This window comes from Blennius ocellaris (genome assembly GCF_963422515.1).
Source record: "Blennius ocellaris genome assembly, chromosome: 2".
Lineage (NCBI taxonomy): Eukaryota > Metazoa > Chordata > Actinopteri > Blenniiformes > Blenniidae > Blennius > Blennius ocellaris.
The window spans coordinates 8,218,835-8,243,701 of NC_137651.1; the positions used below are offsets into that span (position 1 = coordinate 8,218,835).

At 40.1% G+C, this 24,867-nt stretch overlaps 1 protein-coding gene across 1 annotated transcript; it reads left to right on the plus strand.

The window, feature by feature from the left end:
- Positions 1-3,803: 3,803 nt before the first annotated feature.
- On the plus strand, positions 3,804-23,342 carry cul3b (cullin 3b). The gene is made up of 16 exons (XM_080511881.1): positions 3,804-4,032; positions 6,634-6,831; positions 12,761-12,874; positions 13,685-13,845; positions 14,285-14,399; positions 14,607-14,835; positions 15,237-15,382; positions 15,871-16,047; positions 16,273-16,443; positions 17,154-17,261; positions 17,693-17,817; positions 18,125-18,221; positions 20,437-20,571; positions 20,698-20,884; positions 21,072-21,217; positions 22,079-23,342. Exons 1-16 carry the CDS (start codon positions 3,970-3,972, stop codon positions 22,208-22,210), a joined length of 2,304 nt encoding a protein of 767 aa, XP_080368007.1. The 5' UTR covers positions 3,804-3,969; the 3' UTR covers positions 22,211-23,342.
- The last annotated feature ends 1,525 nt before the right edge of the window (positions 23,343-24,867 follow it).

A 24,867-nucleotide genomic window follows, 5' to 3' on the forward strand; every position in this document is an offset into this window, starting at 1 on the left:
ACTTCACAAACTGAATATTTTCTACTCTAAAGTTTTTTAAGGGCATACAGATGTGTTTGTAGAAGAGCCACTCTCTGTTTCTCACATACGTTCTCTAACTTGTGATTATCCCATTTCTATTATTTTCAAACCACTGTTTCATATGTACCTGCCTTTTTCATGTGCAATATAAAGTGTCTGCCTCTGTGACATTTCATAGATTCCTATGTAAATACCTATGCCTCTTGTTAAATTATTGCTTTAGGTCTGAGTTGCCAAAGGCATTTTAGTAGTCGGTCTTGGTGTTTTTGTTGAAATTTGGACGAAAAGAAAGAATGTGTGGAAACTTTATCCCTACTTTTGAGAGTTCAGACCAAGTACAGTTTTCTATTATGATTATGTATCTGTCCTTTTATGTTTGTTTCCGAGAGTCAGGGCTATATGTGCCAAGCAAACATTTTCTACTTCCTGGCCAAGCTGCAAGGAGAAAAAAAAAAGCTGGAAAAACTAAATTTTCCTATGTTGGAGTGACGATGAGGGCTGTGTTGATATTTAATTTTTCTGATACATCGTGACAGCTTGTCCACAAAGTAAGAACCAAATCTATATCCCAGTACCACAGAACAGTGGGACTTGACCCTGTGATGTAACACCATTGTAATGATCACCTGCGACATAATCGTTAGAAATGGCAAAAATATAATGTCTGTAAATAACAAAGTTTTAAAAGGAACTCTTTCTTGATGGTCTATCATCATTACAATGGGTATTTTAAATATGTCATGTCTTTAAAGTGGTTGCATCCTATCATTATTTTTTTCCAAGCCATTTTGAACAACCCCATGCTTAGACTTTCCAAGAAGGGATGAACGAAAACTATATGTGTATTCAAGATATACATATGCTACCACGCATAAGAATCCAGGCTAAACCGTAATGTGTAAATGATGCTTATATTGAAGACTAAATCCAGACATCTGTTAAGTATTTGTTTTGTTGAATTCTGAGTGCTGGTGTTCTTGTTCTTCTTCGGATGTATTGAAAAAGGACATTTTTAAGAAGACGGCAAACGGATGACGTTTTGAAATTTTTTTTTCCTTTCTTGGAATAAATCTGGTCAAAAACCTTCTTGTTGTCTTTATACACACATACTCGGACAATACTACTCAATCATGTAGGCATGCTCAGTTGCCTGGAAGTGTGCGCGTGTGCCCTGTCTCTGGTGGCACTGATTTAGTCAGCACTGTAGTGTCTCTGCTGATACAGCTGGCCTGTGTCACACAGTGTACAAGCATGGTCAGATCAGCATATTGGAGGCCCAGAAGCAAAACTGCTCCGCAGTCCACTCAAGTCTCCAATCTTCAGTGTACAGCAATCTTCTCTCCCTACAATCTGTATGTAATTGAGGTAAAGTTCAGAGTGTGTGTTTATGCTGCATCTCGTGCGTTCATTATTAGATCTGACTCCAAGAGGTTCCGCAAACCAACCACACAATATAAAGTCCACTGTTGAATGGAATTGCTATTCAAGGTAATATCCAACTGCCCATGGTTAAAAGCTACATTTGTCATTTGTTTTGTCACAATAATTTGTGGCTCATGGAGTTTACAAAATCAACTTCAAGGAAACTGACATGAAGGAAAACCAGTCAAATTAACCTGGAGGGAAAAAACTCAGATAGATAGGTAGATAGGTGGGTAGATAGGTAGACAGACTTGAATGAACAAAAGTGCATTGTGCACTTTAAAACTGACACTTGACCAAATGATGCAACTCTTAAGCCAAACTATTTGGATAACATCCATATTTTTGTTAAAGGTATAGTAGAGGATTTTCTTCTTCCGGGTGGATCATCAAAATAACTGGTCCTCCCAATTGTCAATCATTCTGGTGATATATGACGTAAGCCCGTCGTACGTGCTCGTCCCTGCGCGCAGCACACTCTACACGGTTCTCATTATGCCGGTGGCCGATCCGACGCATTATTCTCGGACATTTTTACACAGTTTCACCCCCTCTGGTGCAAATCTTCTTGTAAAGTGAGCTTACGTGAGCGATGCCGACTTGTGACTTGTAAACAGAGCGTGCACGAGGAGAATTGGGCTCGTGCATGTCTCTCGCACGCGTTTTAGTAGGCGTTCCGTCTCGGGAGCAGGTACAGCGCTGCGCATGCGCATTTTTTTCAAACGGTGGAGAGGGCGGTTCTTTCCTAAAATTCCTGAAAATCCTCCTGTATACCTTTAACTTAAGAAGTTGGGATCCCCCTATGGAATCACAGGAGTGCCAAAATTAAAAAGAAATAAATGTGGAACTATAAAGAGAATGAATAATACAAAAAATATACAAAGGTAGTCATATTCTTTTTCTATCTTTTCTTTGCGTATTCCATTTTGTCAATGCTTCTCCTGTTTTGTCTTTTCCATTTGCTTTTTGTCATTGCATTTGCCCAATGAGTCAAACCCTCTGGGAAAGACAAAAGCAATAAAATGCAAATGAGCAAGGGCTGTGGGCGGGTCTTTCTGTTCAGGGTGACTAGTCGATACTTGATCACAAGATTCCTTCTTGCAGTGGTTATGTCGTAGCAGGAAGGAAGTCGACGCATATGCACGTTTCTTTGAAGTAACAGAGGGAAAGTTAAATATGACGGGCGCGGACGAATTGAGAAGAGGCTACTACGTAGCCACTGTATGCCGGCCTTAGTCACACAGTGAATATATGTTTCCTCTCAAGTGCTTGTGGCCGTGCACACGCCCACATTACACCAAAAACCAACATAACCAGCGGATTCTTAATCAAACAAAATATGTTTGTTATCAAAACGAAGAAATAATATTTTAAATATTGTACGAGAAATAAGAAATGTGGGAAAGAAAAATGGCTCAACATGACGTCCTTCAAGCAGGAATCGTGTGGTCAGGTATCGAATAGTCAGCCTGAACAGCCCTTGCTCATTTGCATTGTATTGCTTTTGTCTTTTCCAGACACTTGCCTCATTGAGTAATTACAATGACAAAAGCAAATAGAAAAGATAAAACAGGAGAAGCATTGACAAAATGGAGTAAGCAAAGACAAAATAGAAAAAGAATATGACGACCTTTGTATATATATATTTTTTTTTTGTATTGCTCATTGTCTTTATAGTTCCACATTAACTTCCTTTTAATTTTGGTGCTCCCGTGATTCCGTAGGGATCATTCCAACACAGCTCAATTTAACGCATTCAAATTCTTCATTCCTGTATTAACTCATTCTCAATATGCACCATTTAGTTTGTGCTAGTAATTGTTTAACAGAAGTTTCCATATTTTACACAGGCTCTGTAACAACGGAAGAGAATTATGGCCATTTAAGGAAAAAAAATCTGAACTTAAAAAAGACAACCTCATGGTCTTCAGAAAAAAAGTCAAGCATCAAAGTCGATGCATTTTTTTCGGGGTTAAAAAAAAAGAACCCTCGTGCAATTCACAACTTCCGTACTGTAACAAAAGAAAGAGGTTTAAAAAAATGGAAACAAACTTAAAGCATGAAAAAGAGAAAGAACTCCAGGGGAATTTTAAATTGGTGGGAATTTCTGGTTAACATTGTGAACCAATGTAATGTGGTAAATTCGTGGAATCCATTGAGATTATGTCTTATAGATAGTGTCCAATGGTGTTTCAATTGAAGAGTGATAATTAAAAGTTTGAAGGTAAATTAGATAGATAGATAAATTAGATAAATGAAGTAAATTAGTAAAGCCTTGTTGACGAGCCTCGGAAAGTTCTCGCGAGAGTTGGAGCGCGTGAGCTCTGCGCCATGAGAACTGCAGGTGGTCCGCCATCGCTGTATGAGCAACGGTTGGGCTCGGCGTTTGGCTGTCAACAATAAACTTGTGGAGCCGGGACGCTGGGCGACGAGGTCCCCTGAAATCTCGTCGGCTGCGCCATAAACCAGCAGTCCCTGCCCGGAGGACACTTTCATGTGAATACAGAGCCCACGGAAGAGGCAACCATGTCCAATCTCAGCAAAGGCGGCACCAAGAAGGACACCAAAATGAGAATACGGGCCTTTCCTGTAAGTCACACCTTAGTCGGGTCTCTGCCTGGCGGACAGCCGCTGCCGCGATCACCGTGGTCTGGGCCTCTGGCTAAATGCTAACAGGCTAATCAGCTGAGCCTTTATGACTTTTCTGTCCGTAAACAAAGTACAGTAGTGTGACGACTACATGTCTCCCACTCTTAATGTCCAGTCAGGTGCGATTCACCCTGACGTTAAATGTAATAAAACACTTAAGTTGCTTCTACCGGGAAACTGTCCAACGTTGGAATGGATATGTCGACATTAGCAGCCGTTAACGTTTGCCATCGCTCTTGACACTTGTTGTTTAACTGCTTTTGGATGTAATTATTGTGTGACGCCTCTGTACGTTTATAAACCGTTTCAACTGTCGTCCAGTGAACGACGCGTCTACGTGTTTCAGTTCTCGTAAAGACAACTGGGGGTGTTGCTGGAGCTCTAAATGAGTGCTAACAAATCCATACTAGCTAGACTTGGCTTTGCATCCCTGGCTGTGAGTATGGTGGAACTCTACCTGACGTTATTATTACTCTGTTGAAACTGTGACTGTGGATTCCTGTCTTCGGCCACCTCATACTCCCTTTGTATGCAAAATCAGTTAAACCTCCTTTTAAAGAATTGACCTTATTCTGTAGAAAACATCACCCTGTCTGTCATTGACTGGATGAGTGTTGCTACGTTAGACAATTGCTTGATCATCTCAATGGTTGGGTAATTTTAGGTCGTTTGAGACAGTGACCATATATTTGTTTTGTGTGGATACAATCAGGGCCTTCATGCATGTGAGCTGTTGAATGTTGGCCGGTCCTGACAGATTTGCTGTCAAATCAGCATCTTGACATGCATGTGTTTGGGCTTGTCTATTGAGTAGGAGCACACACTGTTCCCCTTCCCGAGGGGTGGCACATATTAGGTTTGCATTATAACATTTTTGACAACATGTATCTGGCTATTGGAAATGTTGAAGAGAACTAGGACTATAACTTTCTCACTCTGTAGTCCTTACATACTTTCTCCTCCTGCACGCTGTTCTCACAAAGAACAACTGAGGAAAAAAATGTAATTTATGCACATAGAAAAAGAAACTATTACTTAAAGAGTACCCGTGTATTTTATTACCTCAAAGAAGCCTGCCTGGATTAGTCAACAGCCCATGCAAATATAAACCATGATGACCGGTCTGTTTGGAATGATTACTGATCAATTGCATTTCATATGAAATGAAATGAAGTTTTATTTTGGTTGTTTAAATTCATAAATTGCATATTCCCTTCAACACCAATTCACAACCAAAAAAGGGTTTGGGCAGAAGCAATGCTTTGTTTTTCCATCCGGTCCTGTATGACAGGCGTCTTCACATTATATTGGCATAAAAGCTTCCCCTTATATTTAACACTTTCACCCCATTAGAGCCACGTCAAGGGGATATTCTGTCAAACGTGCTTCTTCTTCACACCAATTTCGGGACATGACGTAACTTGAAAGAAAAAAAAATCAATGTCTTCGCTTTTACCACTTCATCATTTCGTCAGTCACAGGGACTGTTTCCCAGGCAAGACCACCAAGCTGAAAACAAATAGGTCACAGGTTCAAAACTTGTTGTGGTAATCACAATCTTTAGATTGTTTCTTTGAGCAAGAGGTTTGTCTGTTTCAAAAAAAAAAAAGTGTAATAAAATTGTGCACTTTGGACTTTTTGCTCATCTGTCTTAGTCCTGGCAGACAGGCTGGCATCAATTCACATTTTCAACCTATTTTAAAAGACTGACAGGTCATGATGTACACTCAAACAAGCTGAAGCAGGTCATTAAGACTTCACAGAGAAAGACAGTAGCTGTTAGACCAGGGGGTTCTTGTCCCCCGAGTTCTTGTTTTGAGTTGGCAGTATAATTTACCAATGTACTTTGCCCTCGAGCAAATAAGTTACCAGTATTTTATTCAGTCGGTTGGATTTTAAGTGAGAAGTGATAACACAAGTCCTGGGTAATCTCACAGCCACTGTTTTGACATGCCAGAAATGTCAGCTCAGGGACTGAAAAAGGCTGAAAGGAGTGTCGTTACCTTGCTGGAAAGAGGCTGAACCTTTCAATGCTCTGTATTGTGTTTCAGCTTACCTTTTAGCTTTAATATTATTATAGAAGTATGTCAATTCAGCAGAGTATAGCGATTGTGTTGCAACGGCTGTGTGAGTTTGTGTTAAACACTGCTCTGGTGTCTGGACTAGAAATGTTAACGGTGCTTCTCTGAGCTCATTGTGGCTGTTGTTTGATCCATTTTTGAGGTTTTCCTGTGTGCAGAGGTATTATTCCTGGTATAATTGTCTTTTTTCCCTTGCATCATTTGGTTTAATTAGCAGCTACTAGCAGCTATTTATTAAAGGTAAATAAATAAAGATCAATTATTTCACATTCATCTTTATTTATTGATGGAGGAATCTGCAAGAATGACTGAAAATATTTAACAAAAAGGCACAGCAGCGTGATTCTGTTATTGTTGGGAGACTTTCTTGAGGATCGTCATCATTTGTTCCTGAAGTTTACTCATGTAATAATCTGTGAAGGTCATGTTATTGAATTTGTTATAATCTCACCATTTGCAGATGACAATGGATGAAAAGTATGTCAACAACATCTGGGACCTGCTAAAGAATGCCATCCAGGAGATTCAAAGGAAAAATAACAGCGGCCTGAGTTTCGAAGAACTTTACAGGAATGCCTACACGATGGTGCTCCACAAACACGGGGAGAAGCTGTACACGGGCCTGCGGGAGGTCGTCACTGAACACCTCATCAACAAAGTAAGACTAACAGAGATCCCGCACAGCTGCAGAGCTGGAGAAAGTCTAGTGATTACAGATTAAACATAGAGTATTGTTTTCACCTCGAAATTACAGAAACCCAAAATGACCAGTCATCTGTCTGTACAGAAGGAAAATCTTTAAATTACCAGGATGATGAGCGATTACAATCAGAATAATTCCTTCTTTTTTTTTTTTCCAATTGTCAATAATGTAGGCTTCCAGCAGATGGATACATTTTATTTTGTTTCGCTTGTATTTTATCATCTTAAAACAAATGCAACTCCAGATAGTGTAAGCCGATTCCATTCCTGAACAGCTTTATTGGGGCGAGTGATCATTCAGTCAACTATGAGATGAGCTTCACAAGGTGTGACTCGTGTCTTGTGCATTTGTTAAGTCGTTTGCTCATATTCGTGCATAACTTTCGTCAGATCCTCTAGTCTAGTGGTAGGCCAGGAGGTGCCCAGGCTTGTGTTAAAGAGGTCATGGGTTAATAGTTTTGCTGTGGACTTTGAGCTGTGCTAGAGAGTTCTGATCTGTCTGCAAGCCTTTATGAAATCTGCGATTGTATCGCCTGTTGAATTAGACAATCTGTGGATATTTGACGGCACATTTCTTTCTACGTTATACTTTCATTTGATTTACTTTTGTGTAGGGATTTGAAAAGAAAATATGACTGAGTGGTATTCGATTCAGAGCAAAAAACAAAAATCCATGGAAGAGTTCAGTCCAAGATGCATCTTGTGTGCGTACGAGATTAATTTGTTTTCTGATGCTTCCTAATAAGTTAGAGAAGCCATCACTGAGAACGTTGTTTTCAAACTGCTGTTTGTTTTATTTTTGTAGCATGTAATTCCAACCAAATTAAATCTGCCCATAATATCTGTTGTGAATGCATCTGTGCTGCTTACAGCGTGTAGATAACCAATGAGCAACATTTCACCAGGATGCTGTTGAATAGCAGCCAGATGGTTTTACAGCTTAATTAAATGCACATTCTCAGTTTGGCAGGGCCAGTAAATTAGCGGTCGAGGAATGTCAATAAACGACACATTAATGAAGAGAGCTCTGACACCCGAGTGTGTTTTTATTATCTGATAATGATCCAGATATCACTTTGAAGAAAGCAAATGGCTGATATTTACACTGTGACCTTTCCTGCCACCAGAATTAGGTTTTCATCTTTACTGATGGAGGTTAAATACAAGCTGTGAAGTCATTTCTATGCAACAGTCGCGCATCACCTTAATGGAGTCGACAGATTTTATGTGGCTCAATAATTGGTGCCATGTAGAAGAATGTGTCACAATTGCTTTGGACAAACACACAGGGGTTATTTAACTGAGGGTCGAAGTTGGATTTGAAACCGTCTTTGCATCTGTGAATGTCAGTTCAATCACTACCAGAAGCTTGGTTCTGGCTTTAGTTGGGGCTGTGGAATATGACAGCTGGAATATGACTTGTGCAAACATTTCAGTCTTCATTAACCCCTAATTGATGTCTTATATAGCAGTCCCACTACTTGTAGCTAACTGCAGATTTGTCCAGTGATCGGTCTGTAGCTTTCACAAGCATGGCAGTAAGTCTCCTGGCTTTGTAACAAACCAGAATGAATTATTGACTATGTCGGACGGCTGCGGAGCTGCTGTGTTTCTGTCTTACTTTTAGTTAGCATTAGTGGAAGCTATTGTCCCCACTAAAGAGCGTCTGGTTCACTGAGCTTGTGTTTAATGGAGTTGCAGCGCTGCCATTACATCTCAAACTCGCTCAGTCCTTCAGAGAATAATACCAAAGATTTCAGACGGTAAAATGAACACCAGCCTACAGTAACAGTACCTGCACTAAAATATAAGCTTGCTTTTATTACAAGCATTTGCTTTTGTCTCCATGTTTGTAGCTTTTGTTGACTGTATTAAGTATATTTTCAAAAGGTGGTAACGTACAGACGTTACTGCATCTTTCCCAACCATTTGATGGTACTTTGACTGATTTCATTGGCGAAGTTAGACTTGCTATAAATCTCATACAGCTTTGACGATGAATTGATAAAGCTATGTGTACAGTAAGGCCCTGTTTACATGACAACAATTGACTGAAAACTGCTTAGTGTCTGCCTTCTCGCTTCAGGAAAGTTTTGCGTTTAAATTACAATGTTTTGAAAATGATCACTTTGCAAATGGACACATCAGAAATGATGAAAACAATGTTATTTGCATCTTGTGCCGCTGCTGCTGTGTTTTTCACATGCGCCACATGTGGTCCAGATGATGGGATAGTAATTGTATACTTTATTGGAGAAACGCTGTTAACTTCTAAAGAGTGAGCAGCATAAACACAAAGTGGGCCTTCATTTCTATTGTTGATCTACTCGTGCATGTGCAGAACTATTTACTACGGCCATAGAGGACATGTGCAGTACCAGATTTTCAGGGAAGTTGCATCCTGTACTACGGTAAACTAGGAAAATGATTCCAGCATTGAATCTAGTTCCGTCAGTCAATTTTGTTCATCATAAAGTTGTCAATAACATTCAATGTCCTCCTTTATTAAGATTTTTTGTGGTTCCTTTTTTGTTCTTTTATAAAGAGTTACACTCTAAACAGGCATCCAGTCATCAATCGCCTATGCAAGTGCTGGCTTCGTACAGATCTGTTTTAGTGTGGTTGGTGGTTATCAGACTTGGATGGAATAAGCTGCTTCCTTTTTTGGTGGTTACGATTGTTTGACATCAAAATGTTCCCTAATAACAGGCAGCCTTCTCATAGCTTTCAGTACTTTGGCCAGTTTATTTATTTTTTTGGTGTGTGCCTTCCCTTCCCCATAAAAATGCTCACCAAACTCCTTTTTTTTCCCAGTTCTTTGTCGACAGAGTAGGGCCACTCGATTGTGGAAGAAATTATGACGATTATTTTGGGCAATATTGAAATCACAATTATTTACACGATTATGTCTTTATTGAACATGTTTTAAAAACGATTGTTAAATATATAAAAATATCTTGTAATGTAATAGTAGTAGTAAAAAAATAAACTGTTGTACTGCACTCAATCAGTGACAGATTTTCCTTCTGATATATTATAAGCAAACACTGATTCGTGGCCCTTTGACATTATAATTGTCAGAATATCACATCATAAAGCTTCATCCATCTCATTCATGTGGCCACAATATTTATCTTCAGTCTTGGAAACCGCTCGGTTTATTGTTTCACCTGCTTGAGTTATGAGAAATAGACTATATGTCCCTGTCACTCATCACAGGTCTTTACAGCATAAAGTGGGCAAAAAAAGGGCACTTCATAAAATCAGACAAAGCTCCACCAGACACGTTCAGCTTCTGCCCTCTCCTGAAGTTAAACAAGACAGATCACATTCAGAGGCATAAAACCACTCGTAGTGTCCTGTTCACCTCACACACTTCACACCCGTTGACTTTCCACGGAGCAGCGAAGCTCAGTGTGAAGGCTAATGTTAGCTTCATACTGTGACTGGAGAAACTTGCAGCCAGTAATAATGCGAAACGTCATTACAGCCAATCATAATGTGACACGTCATCGGAAGGCACAGATCTGGTAGCCTGGACAGATGTGGTGCCTCCACCGGCCTGGATCTCCACTCTTCATACACGTGGGGGCCGGGGGGTGTAGCGGTTGAATTGCAGATCTCAGAACGATAATATCACATAATTGTTTTTTCCTCGATTGTATGGATTTTGAGATTGTCTGGAACCAATATCGTAGTCGCAATTAATTGAGGAGCCCTACGACAGAGAGGACTTGAATGTCGTAGGGAATCGTGTCTGGTGCTGGAAACATAGTTTTTTGCAGTTCACTTATTGTTTTATCTCCCATATATGAGTGAATATATACTATATTGTACAGCCTTAGTAATAACAGTCAGTTTTCAGGCACTTGCACAATAATGACATTTATTAAACAATTGTTAGTCTTAAATAAGAGTGTGTGTGTGTGTGTGTGTGTGTGTGTGTGTGTGTGTGTGTGTGTGTGTGTGTGTGTGTGTGTGTGTGTGTGTGTGTGTGTGTGTGTGTGTGTGTGTGTGTGTGTGTGTGTGTGTGTGTGTGTGTGTGTGTGTGTGTGTGTGTGTGTGTGTGTGTGTGTGTGTGTGTGTGTAAACACATTCACAATGTTAATATGATGGAGGAGCCACATTAGAAAGTGTTAAAATCTGAGCATAATAGCAGCTTCATCTTATTAGCGCCAGGCAATAATATCAGCCTCATCACTTTCACATTTGTACGTCATGAATGTGCACAATGGAAGTTACATTTAATGGCCCAGTTAGATTTATGGTTTGGCTCCTAACATTAGACCCTGATGTGTAAAAAATAAGACGTTTATGCATCTGTGAAGGTTGATCTGGTGTAACATCAGGCGCAGAGGATAATTCATCATTGCTGCCCAGAAGGAGAACAAAGGAGAGGTCGTGTTGCCCTTAAGATTCTCGACAGAAACGTTTGCCACACGATGCTGAGTCACACTGCAGTGCCACTTTTGCCAAGCGGTTGTAAGCCTGAGTAGTTGAGAAAGTGCTTTATAAAAGGTTGTGTGATCCAGAAATGGCAGGTTTGAGTGTCTGCTTCATTCAGGAACGTTTTCGTCTTGTGGTCCGGCATTTCATAGCTCCCAGGCTTTGCTTACACTTTGTAGTACTCCGGTCCCAACCAAAGCACCAAAAAAACAAAAATAATAGTCTCATTAGGGATGCACCAATCCACGTTTTTTTTTCACTCCCGGTCCCGATACCTGAATTTGGATATCTGTCAATACCGATACTATTCCAATACCAGAGCTCTGTTTGCTTTAATATTGTTATCATTATTGTTGATTTAATATGAGGCTGTAATAAACTCCTCTCTATAGGCAAGTATGCAATAGAGGAATGTATGTATGTATGTATTCTCTCAAAAGGCAACTTGAGGTTAGTATAAGGTCATCATCTCATAATAAACTTGTTATATCGCTAAAACCTCAGAATTGCTTTATTAATCCCTGGGGAACTAATGCACTTAGTTTAGACTAGTTTATTTCAGTTGCATTGATACAAAGCAGAAAACTGTCCAGCAACCGAAAAAAGGAATCGGCTGAAGCCTGTGGCTTATTTTGCCGATCCTGTACCATCCAAGGATTACAAAGTAAAATCAATAATCAAATACAAAACTAAATGAATATCAAATTAACAATTCACAGCATAACTTTTAATTATTGACATTAAAGAGATGGGATTTTAACCAGAAAGAGTATTCACATACTCATGAAATGCGCAAACGTGTCAAAACAACAACAGGAATTTCTTAATTGTACATGTTGTCATGTTGTCAAACGTGACGTAAAGAAGTCGGCATTTTACAAGCCTGTCGTGTCCCGTGTTTGGATGTCATTTGTTTGTTTCATCGTTTAAGATGACAGCATTCACACTTTGAAGTTAAATGACTTGCTGTCAACTGCATTAAATGAATTTCTGCTTTCCCCTTTATGTCCGTAAACTCTGCAGCCTCAAAGACCCCGAGTTTCATTTTCAAGATGGCTGCTCACAGTTGTGACATGTTTTTAGCGAAAACTATTTTATTGTGTTTACAGCATAATTGTTTCTACATTTCTACAGTGGTGTCTGGTTTGTGCTATTAAAGTTAAGCTGTTGCTTTATAATAATAATTGTATCTACGCTAAGAAAGCGCTCGCTCAAGAATAGTTTCGCGACATGCATCTGTACAGTTTTGTCTTCCAATGTTGCGATTTATGAACGCAAGGAAGTGACATTGCTTTAAATCCAAACATGGAAAGCACAATGGAATACAGAGAAAGTATTGTACTTACAATGAAGTACAATGGAAAGCAGCATGAGCACAAGGAGGGACCAAGGACATTTCTGTCATTTCTAATGCAAGTGTTTTATTCTTTCCCCAAAAGGTACGAGAAGATGTTCTAAACTCCCTAAACAACAATTTCCTACAAACCCTAAATCAGGCATGGAACGACCACCAGACAGCGATGGTGATGATCCGTGACATTCTCATGTACATGGTGAGTAATTGAGATCGGTCAAGAAGTATTCCTCAAACTAAACAATATACTTCATACTCATCTCGGAAATGAAGGAGAGGGGAAACACTTAAGCTCGTGGTCTCATGTCACTTTTAAAATTGTTCTTGTTTTTACTTCTTAATGTGAAAAGGAATTGCAAACTTACTCTTTACGCATTAGACAGAAATGGTCAACTGTTAAACTTTCCAAGTGAATACTGCACAACTAATGCTTAAAAACATCACAAATAGCATATTGGCCTCAATATCAGATGACATTTTTGTCCCCTGGAAGTAGATCTGGATCAAGTTGGGACACCTTCTTTCTTGGTCTATAAGAAACAAGACTAACATGCTCGCTGTTGTTAACAAGCTTTTAAAGGCTTGATAATGCTGCATCTCAATTGCTTTGAATGGCAGTGAGGATGTTTTGCTTTGGGAGGAGCAGGTGGCACCGGCGCATTAGAGCAGCAATAACTGGAGCAAAATCAGCATTGAGGAAAAGTTTGGCAAAATTCCACTGTTGAGCGCATGTGCTACTGTCTGCCGTCTTTCTTTTAAAATACCAACATTGTCTTGATGTCTTTATTTTAGAAAATTAAATGTGTGTCTTCATTTAAATTGGCCTGAAGCTAATAATAATAATAACTGAATTCTGAAACTGAATTGGAACATTTTTGTTGCTTCTCAAAGGTGAATGGAAGAAGACAAAACAGACACATTCATGAAAGACTCCAGCAACAATGTAAAAACTGCATATACGTAATATTGTCTGATGCCGTTTTTACATTTTTGTGTGTGCTTGTTACAGGACCGCGTGTACGTACAGCAAAATAATGTAGAGAACGTCTACAACTTGGGGCTCATCATCTTTCGGGACCAGGTGGTTCGCTATGGCTGCATTAGAGACCACCTCCGACAGACTCTGCTGGACATGATTGCACGAGAAAGGAAGGGGGAGGTGGTGGACAGGTAGACGAAATTTTCTCACACACACACACGCACACACGACAAGTTCCAGCCACAGATTAGGTTTGTCACACAAAAAAGGAATTTCACCTCTTTATTATTTAACAATGGGAAAATGTCGTCATCTGACACCAGGCAGACAGGGCACATGCTTTTGGTGTCAGGAATGAAGGCGCTTTCAATTGATTCTGCCACATTTACACCCACTTGGAAAAGCTTTGAAGACGCAGACATTTTAAAACATTCGTTTTTCTGCTCCTCTTCCTCTGTGGAGTGTGACTCTTCATTTATTCAATGAATGAATAACAAGGAGTTATTTGGCAGCCTTTAGTGGGTGTGAAATGAGCACAACTGTTGTATTAATTTATTTTATTTCCAAGCCTTTTTCAGTGTTTTGGGATTTGCTGTTGCGTGGCTGACTGTGACTTCTCCTTTCCTCCAGGGGCGCCATAAGAAATGCCTGTCAAATGTTGATGATCCTCGGCCTCGAAGGGAGATCTGTTTATGAAGAAGACTTTGAAGCACCATTCTTAGAAATGTCTGCAGAATTTTTCCAGGTGAGGGAGCAATCGTTCCAACTGACTGTTCATTGTTTGTCCATATTACGTTTGGCCTTCGATACCACCTCCTTCCTCGGGGCAACCATCCAAACAAAAAATAGCACAATAAATAAAACATCGCAAATACGGGTGATTCTTGAAATAACTCACGTGTACTGTATTTGTGTTTTGTTTTGGGATTTTTTTTTGTTGTCATTCCTTCAGATGGAGAGCCAGAAGTTTCTCGCAGAAAACAGTGCGAGTGTTTATATAAAGAAAGTAGAAGCAAGGATTAACGAGGAGATTGAGCGGGTAATGCACTGCTTGGATAAATCCACAGAAGAGCCTATTGTCAAGGTGGTGGAGCGAGAGCTCATCTCCAAACACATGAAAACAATTGTCGAGATGGAGAACTCGGGCCTGGTACACATGCTGAAGAATGGCAAAACAGATGGTAAGCGCTCAGATTGGTTTTACTCAAGCTTGACGTGCACATTGTTCTATAAATATCTAATAATGAAAAGTAAAATCATTCAGGGGGCCAGGAAATCACCAACACTTCCACACAAACTGGTGAAATGGTAAAAAGGTGGAGCTGTCACTTCTGGGACGTGTATTTCACTTTATCTGCTGTAGAGTTGAAATACTGCACTCATTCGCGTCACAAACGACAACATCTGAGGAGTGTAGGGATGATTTGATTTCACGGAGGATGGGACTGTGGTTCCTTTTTCACCAGTGTTGCTTCAGTTTGCAGATATACACTTCCTTTCCAAGCAGATCTCACTTGCTCAGCCCTATCCAGCTTGTAAAAGTGCCTTTCTCACATGCGTGTTCATGCATATCCTTCCACAGATTTGGCGTGCATGTACAAGCTGTTTAGCCGGGTTCCCAATGGGCTGAAGACCATGTGCGAATGTATGAGCGCATACCTGCGCGAGCAAGGCAAGGCTCTCGTGTCAGAGGAGGGAGAAGGGAAGAACCCTGTCGACTACATTCAGGTATTACGACGAGTTAACAGGAAACGCCATAAATCGGGATGATCAATGTATCCAATGATGTAATTTGATTAAGCAGGCTCGTCGTGGTGGGAAGTTCTTCCCATGAAGAACAAAAGGGAAAGACTGGTGGTAATATCTGACCTTGTGAGAGATCAGGCATCAGTGTCCACAGGCTTAACGGCATTGCGTGATAAGCTTTGACCGTAATGCACATTAATAACCTCCCAGGAGAGGAAAACTGTTCTGACTCTTAAGTTTGATGGCGAGGGCAATCATGGTTTGAGGCGTCAGAAACGCTGTGCCGTTGCACTTGTCAAAGTCCTTCCTTTCCATTTTAGTCCTTTAGGCGACTACGTCAAAGAGAAAGCACTATTTTCAACAGGCTTTTCACTTTACAGTGCTCTGGATACTCTGCTGGGTCGTTTTCCATATCGCCGATACTGCTGTATTGTCCATGCTGATTGCTGTTTGTCTTTCCCTCCTTGCAGGGTTTGTTGGACCTGAAGTCGCGTTTTGACCGATTCCTCCAAGAATCCTTCAACAATGACCGGCTTTTCAAGCAAACTATTGCAGGCGACTTTGAATACTTCCTAAATCTTAACTCTCGCTCGCCTGAGTACCTGTCGCTGTTCATTGATGACAAACTGAAGAAGGGGGTAAAAGGGGTAAGCGCACTTAATAGATCTGAGGAACAGATATTATTGGTATTCGAAATGTGCAACCACACTGCTGTGTAAAGCCCTTTTAGTCTCTGCTGGAGAGATTCTGTTCTAGTATTGTGTAACTATAAGTTTCTGTTTAAATCTATACTTATTAGATTTTGTATAGTACTTTTTTTTCTCATGTGAAATGACTATCGATGACTGTGTTGTGTTTGATATTTTCTTCAGCTAACGGAGCAGGAGGTCGAGTCCATACTGGACAAAGCCATGGTGCTCTTCCGCTTCATGCAGGAGAAGGACGTGTTTGAGAGATATTACAAGCAGCACCTGGCTCGCAGGCTGCTCACCAACAAGAGCGTCTCCGATGACTCAGAAAAGAATATGATCTCAAAGCTCAAGGTGAGCACGAGTTCGGTGTGACTCAGTATTCAATGCAAATTGAATATTGAAGTGATTTGAAGTGTCTGAAAAGCCTTAAGCCTGTTGTTGGGATGAGCAGCTCAATAAAATGATCTATTTTTTTTCCCTTTCATATTCTTTCACAGTTACAGTGGTCACAGTACAGACATTACACCCACGGGTATGACTTAATATCTGCAAATACTTAAGCAAAACCAGAAGCAGAACTTCTTGAACTATCCATCCTTCCATTGGATGGATATTTCTCTATCATATCTAGATAATATGGAGATGCATATTCCATTCATTGCTACTTTATCCTTTGCAAAGTTGCAGAACGCTGGAGTCAATCCCAGCTGACGACAGGTGAAAGTTGGGTACATCTAGGTAGCAGGACTAAAGCTGTGCACACGGAGAGACCGATAACCACTCGCATTCACACCTCGGAGGAATTTAGGGTCCACAAGTTAACCTCAAATGCATGTCCTCGAACGAGGACGACCTGTTTTCTGGAGAAACGGGGAGAACATGCAAAATTGTTTTAAAATGTTCTGCCGCTTTGTTCTGTCACAGTAATGGTGAATACTTGTTTATTTTCTGCATTACAAAGGAGGTCCTGTGAGCCTCTCATCACTGTTTGTGTGGATTTACAATTAAACAGCTCTTGATTTATGAATGTCGTCCTCCTCCTCCTGCTCCTCTCTGCTCAGACTGAATGCGGCTGTCAGTTCACGTCCAAACTGGAAGGCATGTTCCGAGATATGAGCATCTCCAACACCACCATGGACGAGTTTAGACAACATCTCCAGACAACCGGGGTGAGAAGGCGTCGCACGCCACAGCTCATCCTGTCACCGTAACAAGCCTGATTGCCACCTGCAGTCAGTACACCGCTCGTTGATTGATTGAACACCGCTGTGCTGCTCAGCGACAGGAAACAATTAGGCAGCTAACTAGCCATATCTTGAAAGTACATGCAGCTGGTTTCATGCGTGTGTTGTGCTTTCACATTGGTTTTTTAGTCAATACTGTCTGTAGTTGCCATGGTAGCAAGCTAGTACTTAAAAAAAAAAAAATAAATAAAAAAAAAATCTGTATTTTGTTCAGCTCACACAACAATTTGTGTATCATTTGTGCTTGTGGTGTGTGTTTATGTCTCATCTTTTTTATACGTATTCCATTTGAGTGCGCCACATGATGTAATATCAATATAGACTATAAAAAGCTTGTTTCTCATGGTCCTCTTTAGGTGTCACTTGGAGGAGTTGATCTCACTGTGAGAGTCCTGACCACAGGATACTGGCCAACACAATCAGCAACACCCAAGTGCAATATCCCCCCATCACCACGCCATGCATTTGAAGTCTTCAGGAGGTTTGTCTTCTCAATACTTGTATAAACTTCGGTATTCAATGTTGAACATGTCCATAGTTTTAGTCTGGCTTGCATAGTAAAGATATCTTTGTGTAATTTGAAAGAATCCGTGTGGATTTTTTTTTGTCACCGATTCATTTTAGAATGTGTAACTAAGCACCGCGTATGCTTATGGAGTAAAGCTTCTGCCTGTAGTCACAGCATTTTCCAGTGCTCCCCGTTAGAAAGCACTTAGCCTTAAGCTGGAGTGATTGTCATACATTGAGTCTCTTCACATGTTAACGTCATGTGTTCTTTCTGCTTGCAGGTTTTATCTTGGAAAGCACAGCGGGAGACAACTCACCCTGCAGCACCATATGGGGTCTGCAGATCTAAATGCCACCTTCTACGGGCCAATCAAAAAGGTGTGTGCCACCTGTTGAGGACATTCTGCACATTTCACAATCACCGCACGCTGCCCTGATGCCATTAAATGAATACGAAAAATCAGATTCAGAGTACCATATGCATGTTCAGTGTAAGTCTGTGGGTTTAACCTCTGATGTTTGGCACCGATTTAGTCATACTAAGAGGAGTTGTTTCAAATATCTACTCCTGTCTCATAAGAATATTATTACATGCTGTCATCTCCACCAAACACTCTTGGGTATTGCGTTATTTGTGAGGCCAGCTAATTAACAGGATGCATTCCCAAGTGCCCTTACTCTAATTACACTAAATTGAATTTCAAATGTTCTTCTAAAACTACATGATATTTGGTAACATCTTCACTTTGTTCTCCTTTTTCCAAACGAACAATGAGTGAAAGACGATCACAGAAACAGGTGCCACTTGTGTAGGATTTTACAGTTTGTTTAAGCAAAAGCCTTGAAAACAGCCCTTCACTTCCAGCCCAAGGTCACAAGATATATGTAGTTATAAGTACAGTGTAAGTCTAATACAGTATGAAAAATTGTGATTCCATAATAAACTACAGTATCCAATCAAACAAATTACACATATCATTGTGGGACACTGAATACTGTAAAAGATGTCGGCAAGATTGTGACATTCAAACAAAGCTTTACATTTTCAAAAGTAAGCTATTTTGGTCAATTTTTCACTTGCTGTGGATTTCGTTATAAATAAATGGAACATAGGGGTGTTCATTTTTAAGCGTCAGATACATTCAGATATGAACATTTTCTTCCCTATCAAGGGTTTACTTATAAAACACAGTGAGGTGAAGAAAAGTCCTCCCAGAAGTAACATTACGTAGACGGTACATTTATGCACAGATCCTACATAAGCAAGCACAAGTTTAGTGAAATGGCAAGCTGATGGTCGAGTATACATTTTGTAACCTTTTATCTGTAACATTTTGTAAATTACACGTTGCTGTTCCGTAGTTGCAGTCTCGTGCAGAAACGAAGGTTTTATAAAGACGGAGAGCAGCAACAGATGTATGAGTCGTCCAAGAGGCAGCTTGTTGTCAAGGTGATGAACAACCGTGATGCTGCTTTTGGTGTCTCTGAGCTGTTCACTCGGCTGATATTAGTGTGACAGCGTGAGCCAGCAGTAGTTAAGATTACGGAAGCAACCTTTGAAATGATCATCGTCTTCAGTATGAGTACGTTTTGACGTCAACACCAGCGAAATAAATGTCATTATTTGTACAACATCTGTCTTAACACGAATTGGAAACTTTTTTGTTTCAGGGCGATGGGTTTTTGTCTTCAAAATGCCCAACTTAGCCTCGGCTGCCCGACACTTCCAGCTATATATCGAGTTAATTGTTGTTCCTGAACGTAATGAATACACACTGTGTTACAGACAAACATAAGAAAGTTGAAACATTAGCAGAGTAAACTGCCTTTGCATTTCTCCAAATGTTACTGATCTCTAAAGAACAGTGCAGGAAGAAACTATCCAACATTGGATTAGTTTTTAAAGGAGTTCCTTTCATCTTTCGTCCTTAGCTTTTTAAATGGATGTGGGGCGTTTTGTGTCAGGTAGAACCCGCTTATATTGATCCAGGTGATTTGCTGACTTTTGTTGTACGATTGCAGTGGAAGGAGTTGTACTGACTAAAGCATTAAAGAAAACGATCAAAGTAACAAAGTTCAAAACCGGACATTGAATGTTGCCGGTGTCCACTGAATGAAGTCTTAGCTTGACACTCTATCAATTCCCCTCGTCTTCATCCACATGGAAGAAATCCACAGGACCACTCGGTAAAGTTGAACAGTTTACTGAGGCTCACACACATAAAAACAGGTGGTACAGAAAAGGTGTCCAAAAGTGTTCAAAGTTATAAAATTAGTCCATTAAATCCAGGTAAGAATCATTAATGAGAAGAAAAGAGGGAGAGGTTAAAAAAATTGTGTGGCTAAACAGTTACCCATTTTCAAGCGGTACAAATATCACATCAATTACATTTTATCCACTTGAACTAACCACAAACAGTTTAAATGATTAACTTATTACGTTATTGCCCATATTAACAGAAAATTGCTGTAAATAATCTACCTAATTACTTCTAAATCAATTAACTTAAATTGTGTTAAACCGTGTTTTTCTTTGTTTAGTTTCTGACCAGTGTTTTTAGGTTCTGGTCTTTTCTTCCCAACATGTCACCAGGAGGACGGCTCAGAGGTTGTAGTGGGAGGAGCCCAAGTGACCGGCTCCAACACCAGAAAGCACATCCTGCAGGTCTCCACCTTCCAGATGACCATCCTCATGCTTTTCAACAGCAGAGACAAGTCCACCTTTGAAGTACGCGACTCCATTCGGTCCTGTCCAGTGAAATCAGTCTGTTTTGAAGTGGACAAGCTGGGCGGAAAATTGGTAGTTCTTAGTCCTTTTTATTTTTTTAATAACGTCCATATTTCCATTTTGCAGGAGGTCCAGCAGGAGACAGACATCCCAGAGAGGGAGCTGGTGCGAGCGCTGCAGTCTCTGGCTTGTGGGAAGCCCACGCAAAGAGTCCTCACCAAGGAGCCCAAGTCTAAGGAGATAGAAAGCGGGCATGTGTTTACAGTCAATGACCAGTTTACCTCCAAGTTGCATCGTGTCAAAATCCAGACAGGTACACAAAAATGATGCGTCTCATTCTCATCTCTATCTTTGTGTTACTGCCAATGTGACCGTGATCTGCTGCTTTGTTAAATATAACTCGAAATTAGCTCAGACTTGACAACAGTTTCATGATTTATTACATTCTTAGTTGCATTGTTTAATTTAGTTTTCTTTTTTTTTTTTCTCAAATCTCCTAGTGGCTGCCAAACAAGGGGAGTCGGATCCAGAGAGGAAGGAAACGCGGCAGAAAGTAGACGACGACCGAAAGCATGAGATTGAAGCTGCTATTGTTCGCATCATGAAATCTAGAAAGAGGATGCAGCACAATGTTCTAGTGGCAGAGGTCAGTCTGATCAAATGTTTGCTTTAGTTCTAATACGGTAGCCAAGGTCTGTGTGTGTAATTTAAAAGAATGTTGGGAGTATTCTGTTCAACCGTGTTGAAACTAAGAGCTACTTAAAGGTTAAGAGTTGCGGAGTTAACTCCCAATGACATTACAATACATTAAGACACTGTTATTATCAAGGATTTTCTATCAGAAAATATATAGATGAACATGCAACATTCTTTCTTTCTGTTCATCTCAATGAGTTTCAGATTTACACATTTTTCATAACTTGCCTGATGTTTTAAATGAATGGGCGTAATCAAATATCATTTTACTGAAGAAAGAAAAAAATATATATATCATTTTACTGACTGCAATTTGTGTAATATGCTTATGGGTTCCACCTGCCAACATGTATGTTCAGTAAAATTTTTCCTGCATGCTGCCTAGTTGCTAATTCTATGACGTACAAGACATGAGGCAAAAAAAAGTTTGTACTTCAAGGATTTATATCCAAAATCAACTTGCTTAAATTAAAATGGCAAAAAAAAAACATAAACTATATTTTAACAGTCGTATTACACACGGCCGAACTGCGCTCTAAACCTTTCTTTTCTTGACAGTGAAACACACAAATTCCTTTTTTCCACTTTGCAATCTACAAAATATCCAATTTCAGTTTTTGTTTTGTTTTTTTCGTGATTTTTTTTTTTTTTTTTGAACACGCATCAATCTAAGTTTAACAACCGCAAAGCCAGTGGCAGTCAGACCCCCAGTGAATCCAGGAGCCCTCCGTGATATGATGGAGCTTCAATGAGTGTTAATAATGGCAGGATAGAAGTGGTGCACTGATTGCTGTGTTTTGTGTCTCCCCAGGTCACTCAGCAGTTACGAGCGCGATTCCTCCCTAGTCCTGTTGTCATCAAGAAACGCATTGAAGGACTCATTGAGAGGGAATATTTGGCAAGAACACCAGAGGACCGCAAAATGTACACTTATGTAGCATAAAAGTGAATTGATTGAAATTTAGCATCAAGCTGAGAGAATCCCAATGTTTTCTGTGTGGACTGCAATGTATTTGAATGAACTTGGAAGTGCTTTCATCATTGATACTGGGAAACACTGGGAAGCTTCACTTTTCTTCCATAACGATGTGTTTTAAGGAAAGAAAGAAAAAATAAATCGCAAAAGACGGCGGAGTTTTCTGGCATTATTAGATTTCTTCTGCTGAGAGGAGTGAGAGAAGGGTATCTAGTTTTGTATAAACTTGTTTTTCGTGGCCTTTGGAGAAAACGCGGCCAATCTGTTTGCCAGTAAATGACAAGCTATCAAGAACGAGCGTGAAACTGTCTCCAAGTGAACTCGGCTACATGGAGACCAAGAAAGCTTCTCTGAGCTCACTCCATCACCCACCCACCCCACCCCCCCCCCCCGGTTTAAATGTCGATGTCAATGTATTATGTTTGTATTTGTGGCACAATAATGGCTGTACTAGTTGACCGACAGTCTTGGCGTTTTCCTAACGGGATGTTTAAATTTAAAGGAGTCAACGGGACAGGAAGTGTGAGCTGGTACAGACCTGGTGAGCAACGGCAGTTCAATACGTTTTGAGTACTTGAGAACACGCGGCGAGTGCTTAATTTATGTTGCAGTTGTGTCTGTTTTCTCGGGTTGTTTTATATCTGATATAGAATAAGTGTTCCCTCACGCACCTGAAATATTTAATGCCATTTCTTTCTCTTCTTTTGTAATTTGGCCAGGTCTGTACTAGTGGTTGAAGGGTTTAAAGGGCTGTTGCTTCACAGCATGCTTTTATCTAATGGATCTATCTGGGGACTCGAGACACCCGTGAAACTACATGAAGGCTGTTTGGTCGCTCACAACACATTTTTTTCACTTGGGGCCTGCTGTATGATTGGCCAAAAATGTCATCTCCTCTCTTTGAACAGAAGGATCCAAAGAGGATTTTTATTTTCTGTTCTTTCCTCTTCTTTTTTTTCCCCCATTCTCTACTGCATTTTGAACAGGTGAAACACAGTTCAGCACCGTGTTCTAATGTGTACAAATTGTAAAATAATTATTGTACTCACTGCTAAGGTGGATTGTACAGGGCCTTGTTTTCATCATATTAAATGTAGAATTAAAAAAAGTAAAGGGATTTGTTTTTCTTTTTTTTTTCTTTTTACATTTTTCATAGAACATTGGCAAACGTCAAAAGTACTTGCCTTTAACTATAATTAAAGTTGAATTTGGCTCACTGCACCAGTACAGAGTTTACCACATATTTTCAGTTCTAAGTTTATTTTTCCTCCATCATAATCTTAGGAAAGTATTGAATTGTGTACAGATGTTATCTTAGAATTGGAGTGTATGGATATTTTGTTTGTGTTGGTGTAAACTAAGGTATTCCCGGTACTTAACCCTTCTAAACAGCCCCACTCATTCTTCCGTTGACCCAAAGCATTTGTTCCCGAGGTGTCCCGTATTGCCCCTAAAGGAAGTCTGCTCCATGTTCTACATTCTCCTCTTGGACCTGTGCTGATCTTATAAGATTCTCACCTTCCCCCTCCAAAGGGCTCCAAACCCAGGATCAAAACCACTGTCCTGAAATGTTCCAACATTAGCCACAGCAGGAAATCTGTAATTATGGTTTAAAAAAAAAAAAAACATTATCCTACTGGAAACCTTCCACAGGAAAATTTAATCTTTTTCTGCTCAAAGTAGTTTTTCTGTTTTTTACATTGGGAATACGTTTCCAAATGATGTACTGTAATAAATGTTGTGGTTTCTTGGCAGCTCCCTTCAGGGAAGATCATCTGCCTCCCATCTCGGCTTATCCCCACCTCCTGCATCCTTTGTCCAATATGCACGCCATCTTTCTTCAGCACATGTCCCAAACATCTCAACATGGCCAGCAAAAAGCAAGACTTCAGCGGCTATGGAGGAAACTAACAGTAGCATTATATTGTCGAGGCAATAATGTTTCAAGTATTATTCCATCAATGTTTTGGCCCATATCAATGATAATGTCATTTATGTGCAGATTTTCACAGAGTGAAATAATTGGCTAATTTTGTTAATGAATGCTCATAAAGTAACTTTATGATAATGAAGCTGGGGAATAGTAACTTTACTTGTTCCCTGTAGGGAGAAGCGACATTCCCAACTAATGTGTTCTCAAGTGCTTCAACACAAATCCGAACCTTATGATCAGATTTTTTGCAAGCAATACGTTCAAGCTTTTATATAATTATTTTTTTTTCCACAAACGCAATCGCTATGTTATCTTTGTGGGAGTTGAGTGTTTGGTGCATCTTGGAGCCAGTGTCACATCTTTGTGCAGAGCTTGCATGTTCTCCCTGTGGCTATGGGTTAGCAAGTGTGTGGAGTTAACCCAGGTGCAGTGGTGGATTTATAGTATCAGAAGCTTGCAGGTTAAAATCCCACAGTAAGCAGGTCCCCCACCCCCCATCAGCTCTCTGAATTGCTCAAAGTGTGTAGGCCCACCACAAGATATAGGATGGATCAAAGCAGGGCAAGGAATTCCACCATGGGAATGATTTAAATAGAATTAGTTATTCTATTGGTCTAAATTACCTGTAAACACGTGGGATTGTCTGTCTGTGTTTTCCCCTTTGGTGGATTTGTGACCTATCCATGGTCCC